General features: G+C 38.4%; 1 protein-coding gene across 4 annotated transcripts in view; it reads right to left on the bottom strand.

Annotated features, from left to right (window-relative positions):
- Positions 1-1,761: 1,761 nt before the first annotated feature.
- OSTM1 (osteoclastogenesis associated transmembrane protein 1) overlaps positions 1,762-12,119 on the bottom strand; it is a 40,418-nt gene continuing 30,060 nt past the window's right edge. Inside the window, exons 6-7 of one of the 4 annotated variants that reach the window (XR_007725287.1) lie at positions 6,583-8,250; positions 1,762-1,880 (exon numbers count right to left, since the gene is read on the bottom strand). Coding sequence is in view for 2 of the 4 variants with exons in the window: in XM_050789233.1 (XP_050645190.1) it covers positions 8,195-8,250 (56 nt within the window). In the remaining 2 variants the exon portion in view is untranslated. Of the gene's footprint in view, positions 1,881-4,919; positions 5,337-6,248; positions 8,251-8,667; positions 8,881-12,119 lie in introns of those variants that run through there. The other 3 variants (XR_007725286.1, XM_050789233.1, XM_050789234.1) reach the window with 3 other exon arrangements.

Here is a 12,119-nt window from a genome sequence, read left to right as displayed (position 1 = left end):
TTCAAACCTATTAAACACATTTCAGAGCAATTTTCTGTCAAGTAAAACTTGACAACAAAAAAAGCAATCAGTAAGTTCCAGTTCCACTTAGGACAGAGAAAGCCAAGAAGCATTGCTCTCACAAACTACTTTGCCTTGGGCAGAGTACAGGATGAAAGATAGCAGCAAATTAAAAAAAAAAAAAAAAAGAAAGAAAACTGAAATTTTAACAAATGCTTAAAGAGCAAGTGTGGGCTAGTGTGACAGCTTAGAATTCCCAAGAGCCACAGACACAAGGAGAGTTTAGCCCTAGTTACCGGCTCTTTTTCATAGCCTCCACTGGGTGTTCATAAGAAAAACTGGGGACAGAGCAGGAGAACTGAAAGAGACTCCTTTTGGTGACACAGGCATGCAGGTGACAACCAGCTACCACTGTGAGAGAGATATGAAACCCAGGTCCTTTTCTTACATAAAGAAAAAGCCCTCTGCCACCAGGGAAGTGATACGAAACCGCCTATCCCCTGGTTTCAGCCAACGAACTTGGCTGTAGGCAGGGAGGAGTTGAAGCAAAAACCATCTGCTGTTGGACAGGGCAAGGAAACTCACTTGTGACCATGATCCCGCACTGATGCAAAGCAGAGGTTTGCCACCAGTGAGAGCGGGACAGGAAACTCACTCTCACCTAAGACTCCCACAATTACAAAGCAGGGTCTGTGTGCCACAGAGAAAGGGGACCCAGCCCTGAAGCTCACACACCCATGGTTTGCATGAGACAGAGGCCGGAGGAGGAGAACCGCCTCCTGCCCCAACCATAAGCCTTGCACAAAGTACTAAGCAATAGATTTCTACAGCTGAGGAGGGACACGAGCAGAGAGAGAGAGGTATCACTGGTGATATAAGCATGCAGAGTCTGCTAAAAGCTGAGGGTGGAGCAGGAACACTGAGAAAAACTCTGGCACTCTAGGCCACACACTAAGCCCACGGCAGCAGCAGTCCACCACTGAAGAATTTGAAATCTGTGATATACTGAAAGTAACTATAGCAGCAACAAACTCAAACTCAGATCAACTATTTATTAGAGTTATTTGCCTCTCCCTAATAGAGGCCTAATGGCCTAATAGAAGGAAAGCTGTGCCCATTTCCAGATATAAATACTATTTACCTCAGTTTCTACTGTTCTTTAACATGCAACATCTGACATTTAATCAACAATTATAAGACATTTTAAAAAGCAAGAAAAAAAATGATCCATTGTCAAGAGATAAAGTAGTCAACAGAACCAGATCCAGAGATGACCCAGATACCGATACTATCAGATAGAAACTTTAAAACAACTATGATTAAAATGCTAAAGGACCTAGTGGAATGGATGGACACCATGCATAAATAGATTGGGAATTTCAGCAGAGAGATGGAAGCTATAAAAAAAGAGTTAAATAAAAATGCTAGAAATAAAAATATGATATTAAGAGATAAAGAATCTCTTCAACAGGCTTATCGGTGGACTAAACACAGCACAAGAGAAAATCAGTAAGCCTGAAATAGATTAACAGAAATAATCCAAACTGAAACACAAAGAAAAACAGAGTGTATAAAATAAAACAGCACATCCAACAGAGCCATGGGACAATATCAAATGGCCTAACATAAATCTAATTGCAGTCTCAGAAGAACATTTGATCATATAATGGTTGCAAATTTTCTAAAATTAATAAAAAACAACAAACAGATCCCAAGAGGCTTGGAGAATCTCAAGCAAAAGAAATACAAAGAAAAACATACCCAGAGGCTAGGCGCAGTGGTTTATGCTTGTAATCCCAGCACTTTGGGAAGCCAAGGTGAGAGGATTGTTTGATCACAGTTGTTCCAGACCAGCCAGGCAACATGGTGAAACCTCAGCTCTACAAAAAAAAAAAAAAAAAAAAGAAAAGAAAAAAAGCTGGGTATGGTGGCACATGCATGTAATTATAGGTACTTAGGGGACTAAGGTGAGAGGATTGCTTGAGCCCAGGAGGCAGAGGTCGCAGAGAGCTGAGGTCACACCACTGCACTCCAGCCAGGGCAACAGAATCGATCTTGTATCAAAAAAAGACACATCATAGTTTAACTGCTAAAAATTTTAAAAAGGGATATCTAGAAGGCAACAAGGAAAAAAAATTATGTATAGATGACCAAAATTTAGAATTACAGCAGTATTCTCAACAAAAACTTTGCAAGCCAGGAGGCAATGGAGTAATTTCTTTAAAATAATAGAAAACTTAGACTTTACCACAATCTTATCAGGTCACTTGAAATCTTGGTGTTAGTGAGGCTAATCAGGGCTAGAGTTGAGAAGAAAGATGGTGGTACTGTGGGAACAAGAGTAAATGATAGGGCTTAGATGCAAGGTGCTGGGGTGCACCTGAGAGCCAGAATGATATGGGTATGCCTCTTGAAATCAGGCCATCAATAAGCAAGGTCCCCAAACCTAAAATGGGTTTTTCAGAGCCAGACCACATCAGAGACTACATTCTCTAAATAACTTTCAGCACAGTGGAGTTGGCTACAAGCAAAATTGCATAATTGCAGTGCCCACCTAAGTACCTATCCCCCAATGTCTCAAAGACATAGAATGAATGGTACAGATTGTGACACTAGCCAAACTACAAAGGATAGTTCCTATGATTTCATCTATTGTGATATCAGGAGACAGGAAGAAGAAGGTGAACAAATAATCTGCTAATGCAGAGGTCACAGACCCAGGAGGAACACCCATGTGCTCCTATTTGAGATATTGAGTTGAAGCAAGGGGTGAGTCCTGAATGGATGGTGGGCCAAATGTGCCAAGTAGTGCAAGGTCAAGCAGAACTTCAATCCTTTCCATAATCTCCATCATTTCCCAAAAGCTTAAAAATATACAATCTAATTTTACAATTTCTACACATACACTCTTCAAGACAAGTGACTCCCAACTTCCCTTTTCCGTGTAGACTGCTACCTCTAGTTCCCTCATATACCTTCAGGAATCACAGGATGTAGTCACGACTGGGGGTAGTGGAAATTCAATCTAGAGATTCCACTTGCTTACTTACCTTCTTTATGCTATCCTTATGCTAGTTGTCACAGTAAGAGAGAACATGAGCATGGAGTGGGGAGGGAGGTGGGTGGGTGTTGGATTTTGACTGCTCAGAGTCTCTGGGTTATACAAATAAACATTGTGCCTTATTTAATGGAGGACAGCCAAGACGTAAAGAGGGTTTCAAAAAGTCAAGGCCAAGCAAGCCCTTTGTAGCTCAGCTCCTATTACGTTACTGGCAATAGCACTACAAATCAATGTAGAAAATGAGGTACTAGTAGGAGAGAGAGGAAAAGGAAAAAATAGCTGATCCTCTCTGGAAAGAGGGATGGCTGCAAGGCTTTCTGCTGTGGGCCCCTGCCTCTAAAGATACCCAATACAGTGATAGTAGTCTTTTCCTCCCTTCTTTTTATTTTTTGCTGGAGTGCAGTAGTGCCATCTCGGCTCACTGCAAACTCCGCCTCCTGTGATTCTCCTGCCTCAGCCTCCTGAGTATCTGGGATTACAGGCACGCACCACCACGCCTGGCTAATTTTTAGTAGAGATGGAGTTTCACCATGTGGCCAAGATGGTCTCAAACTTCTGACCTCAAATGATCCGCCAGCCTCAGCCTCCTAAAGTGTTGGGATTACAGGCGTGACCTACTGCACCCGGCCCTTCTCTTACCTTTGTGTGACCACTCTTCTGTTTCAGAAGTCAAAACAGGACAAGCAACTAATAATTTTCTTTTTTTTTTTTTTTGAGACAGAGTCTCGCTCTGTCGCCCAGGCGGGAGTGCAGTGGCCGGATCTCAGCTCACTGCAAGCTCTGCCTCCCGGGTTTACGCCATTCTCCTGCCTCAGCCTCCCGAGTAGCTGGGACTACAGGCGCCCGCCACCTCGCCCAGCTAGTTTTTTTGTACCTTTTAGTAGAGACGGGGTTTCACCATGTTCGCCAGGATGGTCTCGATCTCCTGACCTCGTGATCCGCCCATCTCGGCCTCCCAAAGTGCCGGGATTACAGGCTTGAGCCACCGCGCCCGGCCTGCAACTAATAATTATCAATTCTGCCTATCTATACTCTAGTTGTATACAATCATCTGAGAATTACAATTGAATTATTTTCCACTTCCAATGCTACTGGGCAAATCTTTCAGACATGATCCTGAGCATTTAAGACAATGGAGGAATTACCACAATTTCTAGCTGAAATGAGCCTATCATTTTAGTTTTTTTTTTCTTTTTTACTTTTACTTTTTAATTTTCAAAATATGAGATGGGGGGTCTCACTTTGTTGCCCAGGTTGATCTTGAACTCCTGGCCTCAAGCAATCACCCTGCCTCGGCCTCCCAAAGTGTTAGGATTACAGGCAGGAGTCACTGTACCCAGCATCATTCATTTTAAAGCTTTGAAATGTTTTGATTGCATTGGGGTACTCAGATGGATTTTTTTTTTTTTTTTTTTTTTTTTTTGAGACAGCATCTTGTTCTGTAACTCAGCCTAGAGTACAGTGACGTAATCTTGGCTCACTGCAGCCTCTGCCTCCTAGACTCAAGTGATCCTCCCACCTCAGCCTCCTGAGTAGCTGGGACTACAGGAACACACCATGATGCTCAGCTAGTTTTTTAATTTCTTGTAGACAAGTTCTCACTATATTGCCCTGGCTGGTGTCAAACTCATGGGCTCAAGTGATCCTCCCGCCTCAGCCTCTCAAAGTGCTGGGATTACAGGTCTGAGTCATTGCACCCAGCATGTTTTTAAACATACCTGTTGATCACAAGAAAAACATATTTAAAAAATCATTATTGAAAAGCTCCACACTATAAGAAGCATGGATCAGTCAAATTATCTTTTAAAAGCCCTCTTTAATTCCAAGGAGACAAAGTAAGTATTGGTCATTAAACATGTTACATGTATGACTAATATTTATTATAGCTAATATAATAGTTTAGAACAAGGAAATTTAGTAGAGTTATAATATTTTGGTGCACATGTATAATTCAGCATAAGCCAAAGCCCTTTTAAAATAACCAATACTATCATTTTATGAAATCTTTATAAAATAAGCACAGTAGTACAATATTTAAGCATCTCAAGTCTCCATTTTAGAGTTGATTATCAAGGAATGCCTGTTATACATAAAGAGCTCTATGCTGTTCTGCTTCTTTAGTTAATAAGGTAGGGAAATAAGTGACACACTTTTTAGAGGAATCCATGCAGTGGACAGAAAGTCAGATTAGGTAGTCTCTAGGGATCCATCCAGTTCTGGGACTCTATGATCAGATGGCCTCTAAGGTTTCTTCTAGTTCAGAAAATAGAGGTACCTGGAATATAATTTTTTCCATTTTAAATGGTTATATAGGTTAATAGTATTTTTTGCTTTTCAAAATTCATTGCTGGTGATGTCTATTACTTATATGATGTCATGTCTTTGGCCAGGAATGCAATCCTAACTAGTTTTGTTCCAGGAAAACATTTCATTTTATAGGAAGCATATCCCAGAAACATTAGAAAATACTAGTCCCAATATAAGTAACATTTACCAGCTAGACTCTGGGCTACACTTTAAAATATCTGATGTTCAGCCAGGTGTTGTGGCTTATGCTTGTAATCCCAGCACTTTGGGAGGCTGAGGCAGGAAGGTCACTTGAACTCAGGAGTTCAAGGCCAGCTTGGGCAATACAGTGAGACACTGTCTCTCCAAAAAAAAAAAAAAAAATTAATTATCGAAAAAAAGAAAAAATATATCTGATGTTATTTCTCTCTCTCAAGTTCAACAATAAATAAATAATCCAAAGTACATTTTTATTTGCAGCAAAATTTAAGATAGATGGTACTTTTTTTTTTTTTGAGACAAGCTCTGGCTCTATCGCCCAGGTTGGAGTGCAGTGGTACGATCTCGGCTCATTGCAACCTCCGCCTCCCGGGCTCAAGACATCCTCCCATCTCAGCCTCCCAAGTAGTTGGGACTACAGGCACTCACCACCATACCCAGCTAATTTTTGCATTTTTTGTAGAGAGAGGGTTTCGCCATGTTGCCCAGGCTGGTCTCGAACTCATGAGCTCAAGCGATCTGCCTCAGCCTCCCAAAGTGCTGAGATTACAGGTGTGAGACACTGTGTCCAGCTGATGGTACTCATAAAAGTAGGCATCCAAACTCAACACCCGAAAAACTGAAATGTGATGTTAAATTACATCTGAAAATTTAAAAATGTATTTAAAAATCTAACTAAAGCTTACAATTTCCTGATTTTATTTCCTTTATTTTAACATGTCAAAAAAACACTTAAAGATATTCTTGTGAATACATATAAGCTGCCTCTCAGCATTCAGAACTATGCAAATAATTTTTCAATATGACAAAATGAAAAATGTACATACTTTAGGGTAGCGCTTAATACTCATCTTTGAAATCTATTGCTGATGCTATGTCTAAAGAGCAATGACTCAACCAGAAAAAATAGTAAAGGCTGCCTTTTCCTTTTTAAAGTGCTTATTAGCTTTATATCCAAAAACAATGGTTTTTACAAATACGTAATACTGAAAGGTGCTCAAAAAGTCACCACTTACTTATCTGCATTAATGAAGGTTGCTTCCAATGGCTCTCAATCATATGCTTCAAATCAAGACAGTGCTAAGTTCCAGCAGCATGAACAGTGACAGCAGAACAAACCCCAGCACATTTTCAGTGGATCACAGCAAATCAGAGAAAGTATAACAGCTTTTGAGTATGTTACACATCCAAGAGCCTTATCTTTCGCTCCACATATATGGTAAACATAAAAGAAAAAAGAAACACTTCGTCTCCCTATAGAGCATTTTATAGTATAGGGAGGGATTCAAATTCTCTTATTATTTAACAAAACTCTTGTTTCTATATAGAGGAGATGTTACATTCTTAATGTTTACAACAAAGCCTATTTCCACCAAAAAAGCAAGAAGAAATTAATAAATGAAATCCTGAACTCTAAAAACCTAAGAAATAAAATTGTGAACAATTCTGAAATGAAGTGTTTTTTTTTTTAAAGGCTAATACAAACATACCAAAATAGAATTTCTGAGCATGAAATATGTGATTTCATTTCAATCGTATCACTTTCATCTGATTGAAAAATTTAGAAAAAATAAGGATCATCTTAATCTCACTGCTTTCTGTATGAGACTATCATTCCAATTCATGCCCTCAATACACACCACTGTCCAACAGTCTTACAGTCAGCATCCTCTCAGGTCCCTGTCTGCTCGCTGAACCTTAAGCTGGTTTTACCCCTCCTTTCTCTCTGCTCCCAAATCCTCTACATATCTCAAGAGAAAAATATTCCTTTAAAAAATGACAATTTAAATACAGTGTGATAATGCTACATTTGATTTAAAGTAGTAATAAATTATAAATTGCCAAATAACTTAATGTAATTCACGATGCAAATCCTTGGTATAAAAATAATCCATATTGCCCTGAATATAATAAAGCAATCCAGTGATTTTTAAATTAGTTATGAAATAAAGGCAAAAAATAAGATGTAAAATACTATTTATAAAAGTCAAGTAAGAAACCAGCTACCATAAATCTTTTTACAAAGATAAATGTAATGTGGCTTACTACTTCTAAAAATTGTTAGGGAGGTTTGGAATCAGTGGTTTCAAAAATGACTCTAGGGAAACTAGAGACTGAATTATATATTATTGTGATGTACAACATATTAACTATATATATAATAATAATACTGCAATGGGGAGTAATTAATCTTTGGGCGTGCTACTTCCTGACAAGTACATTTCTTTTTCGAAGTATTTGCTATAACCAATTAATTTTTAAATGTTAGTTTTCAAAAACGTTTCTACTTGAGATACTTATGTTATTCTTATTAATACCAGAAGTCTAGAATGGTGATAAAATGCCTATAAAATAAAATAATGATTGTTCTTGCATCTTCTGTTATTGTGACAAATACACATTAAAATAGATAACATTGCTACACCTGGAAATTAAAAATATCCAAATCTGTTAGAAAGAAGTGGAAAAGGAAAGAAAAATGGAAAATTCTTATTTAAAAATGGATCTGAAGTCCTTGTATTTCTTAAGAACTTGACTTATCAAATCACAGTTTATCTTCTTTCTGAAATCAAGTTGTGTCTTCCACCATTCATTCATGTGATATGTCAACTCTCCATTTTGTAGGTCTCAGTTTGAATTTTCTTGAATGTTTGCAAAACTGGTACTGGACTTGAGACGTTTGGCTAGACAAATCAAAAGAATTGTGTTTTAACTTAAATTTAATTATCAAACATAATTATTTACTATTTTTATGTAAACTACAGTATTTGTCTATCAATTCTATGTTTGAATCCTAACAGTTCCAGCCTTATAAGAATTAAAACCTAATTAAAACTTTCTTCAAAAAACATAACTTTGTTAGAAATTGCACGACTTTGCTAGAAGCAGTACCAAAATTATTTATATCTTCTTGAACATCACAATCTTAAATATGTAATGTAGGTGAAATAAATGTACTTAGACAATGAAAGTGCTATAAGGTAGAATAACAAAATTATACATCTAAAAGTCTAAGTTAGAAATCCAAATCTAAATTTCTCTTAAAAGAATTCAGTGAAAACTTCCTCAACCTGATAAAGAGCATGTACAAAGATTCTATAGCAATCACTATGCTTAATTGTGAAAGACTGAATGATTTTTTCCCCCCTAAGATCTAGAATAAGACAAAAATACCTGGTCTTGCTCGACATCATGCCACTAATTTATCATCAGTGCAACAAGGCAAGAGAAAGAAAAGGAAAGGTATACATATTGAAAATAAAGAAATACAACTGCTTCTATTTTCAGGTGAAAAAAAATTCAGTGAAAGAACTCTGTAATGGAAAAAAGAAAAAAATTTTAATGACCCTCAAAGAAAAGTGAGTTGTATATTATTATGGAATCCTGCATTATGAAAAAAAATGTTTAAAGATGCTCAAAGAGAAGTGAGTTTTATGTTATATACACACACAAACACATATGGCAGCTAACAAAATACATTACCATCAATTCTGATTTGATGCTAATGGGACTGAGTCATTAGGGTTAATAAAACAAATCATGGCTATTTGGCTTGGTAATATGTTTTGTACTTACAGTTAAACATGAATGTTTCTCATGTTCTAGAAATGAAAACCAATCATGCCCACAGTGAGAGCATTTATACTGAGTAACTAAGTGTCCCTACTTCAGAGCTTCACAAAACTTGGGTAGGGGTTATGATTTAGCAGCTCTGCAATGAGACCCTAGTACCTGTACTTTTTTTTAAAGCTCTGCAGATAATTCTGATATGTAGCCAAGGATGAGAACCAGTGTTTCTGCTTATTTTATTTTATTTTATTTTTATTTTTATTTTTTTTTAGACAGAGTCTCGTCTCTGTCGCCCAGGCTGGAGTGCAGTGGCTTGATCTCAGCTCACTGCAAGCTCCACCTCCTGGGTTCACGCCATTCTCCTGCCTCAGCTTCCCGAATAGCTGGGACTACAGGCACCCGCCACCACGCCTGGCTAATTTTTTTTTTTTTGTATTTTTAGTAGAGATGGGGTTTCACCATGTTAGCCAGAATGGTCTCGATCTCCTGACCTTGTGATCTGCCCGCCTCGGCCTCCCAAAGTGTTCGGATTACAGGCGTGAGCCACCGCGCCTGGCCTACCAGTGTCTCTGGTTTCTATCAGGGTCCCCCTGACCACCACTGTAAGTGGAAAATGACAACATGACTTCCTGGACCAGTGTACTGCTTCAGCTTAAACTAAAGGGAAAACTTAAACTAAAAACATTGACCTAAACTAAAATCTACTTCTTAAGACTTCAGCAGATTTGGGAGGCAAACCAAATCAATAGTTTGGGTTTTTGAGAATTACTTTGTTAAAAACTACTAGAAGTGATCTAGCTTCTGACTAAATTTCAAATGACTTAATAAACTGGCCAAGTTAAATACGAATGAGTACATACACCTACAACTTCCTTGCCTTTATATTCTCTACCTGATAAATCCCCACATCCTTTAAAATTCTACCCCAGGGATCATCTAATGGTGAATTTCAACACCTCTAATGCAGTCAGCTGCTCCCTCCAGGCAGGGGAGACAAACAAATAGAGAATAAATGAAGAAGATGATTTAAATAACCAATTATTTAATTTAAATTAGCTTAAGTGATTAAGTGCCACTAAAGAAAGACGGCACAGAAAAATGAATGGAGGGGTGGATTCTTAAGACTGGGGAGTCATAAAAGGTCTCTTTGAGCAAGTAACTTTAGAGCTAAGACCTGGCTTGCAAGAAGCCAGGTAAGGAAAGAGGGAAGGGCCTTGGAAAAGCAGCAGTGTGAATGAGCTTGGTAGCAGAGAAGAACAGAAAGGAACCAGACTGTCCACAGCACCATGAGCAATGAGGAGAATGGATGTGACGAGTTTAGAAAGGTGGCTATGGGGCAGGTCATGTACAGCTTGGAGAGCAGACCCTGGAAAGTAAGTTTGGATTTATTCTAGGTACAATGGGAACACATTAAGGGTTCCAAGTAGTAGAGAAACATGGTGAATTTGTGTTTAAAAAATTATTTTAGCCACTTTATGGCATATGGATTTTAGTAGATCAAGAAATGGAAGGAGGGATACCAGTTAAGAGGCTCTTGCATTAGTACAGGTAAAAGATGAAGGGCCGGGCGCGGTGGCTCACGCCTGTAATCCCAGCACTTTGGGAGGCCAAGGTGAGCAGATCACAAGGTCAGGAGTTTGACATCAGCCTGGCCAATATGTTGAAACCCCGTCTCTACTAAAAATACAAAAATTAGCTAGGCGTGGTAGCATGTGCCTATACTCCCAGCTACTCAGGAGAATGAGGCAGGAGAATAGCTTGAAACCAGGAGGCGGGGTTGCAGTGAGCCGAGATCGTGCCACTGCACTCCAGCCTGGGTGACAGAGTGAGACTCTGTAAAAAATAAATAAATAAATAAATAAATAAATAAATAAATAAGAGAGAGATGAAGATGGCTTGGTTTACCAGTGGAGGGAGAGAGAAGACTAACTAAGTAGGACTGGCAGCATACTTGCTAATGAATTAAAAGGGGATGAGGAGGGTTATGTGGGAATGGAAAAATGAAAGAAAGAAAAGAAGTAAGAAATGACTACAAGGTTTGTGGCTTCCATAGCAAATAGTGACACTGGTAGTGACTTTTACTGTGACAACAAACAAAAGATCCTGATCAGAAGCAGTAAATACTTTCCATAAAGTTAAATAGATTTGCAAGGCAAATAAGATGCTAAACTTTAAAAGTATACCAAGCTCTGAAAAATAGTTTCTCAACGGTGAGGTGCCCACAATATTTTGCTGTTATTCTGAATAAGTGCTTCAAGGACCTGAGCTACTACATATTTACGGAATGCTGGCAGCCTTCAAAAAGCTTTACTAAATACACCTGTGACAAAGACTCTCCCCTCTAGTAGCATTTTAAGGGGACAAAACATTACAAATTCAGTTCAAACTCATCTACAGGTAACCTTTTTTTAAAAGTTAGATCTATTAGAAGCAAAGTTAGATGAAGCAGTGATCCAAATTTACAGGGAAAAGAATTTTTATACCATACATTCCTAGACTACAAATAGTATCTGAGAGAAAAGAAAGTTAACTTTTTTCCCTAAACAGTTCTCTTTTTTAAAAACTAAAATTATTAAAGCATAAGCCCATACTTTCATTCTGATAATAAACAAGAAACCCATGTGACTTAGAAGCCACTCTTCTTTAGCTGGATGGGATCTCTAGTTAGTGCTTCTTTTGCTCTGGCCTATTTCATAGGGAGAAAGAAAGGGAATGAATATGTATTGAGCATACACTATTATGTCAAGTAATCTCCTTGGAACTATGACTCCAATTTGTTCACAAACTGCCTGTATGTTAGCTATAGTTTCTTCCTGCCTGCCACACCTTTAGGTGGTTCTAAGACCCACGACTCCAGTGGATCTAAGAGCTGTCTGTATCTCCCTGCTATTGCCATGTCAGGAGTGCAAAGTCTCTGTTGCTATTCTTCTGTTGTTGCCAACCTTATTCCAGGGGTAATCTAGCATTTTCAATTTAATCATCT

The sequence above is a fragment of the Macaca thibetana genome, chromosome 4 (assembly GCF_024542745.1).
Source record: "Macaca thibetana thibetana isolate TM-01 chromosome 4, ASM2454274v1, whole genome shotgun sequence".
Classification (NCBI taxonomy): Eukaryota; Metazoa; Chordata; class Mammalia; order Primates; family Cercopithecidae; genus Macaca; species Macaca thibetana.
This window is presented reverse-complemented; position numbering and strand designations above follow the sequence as displayed.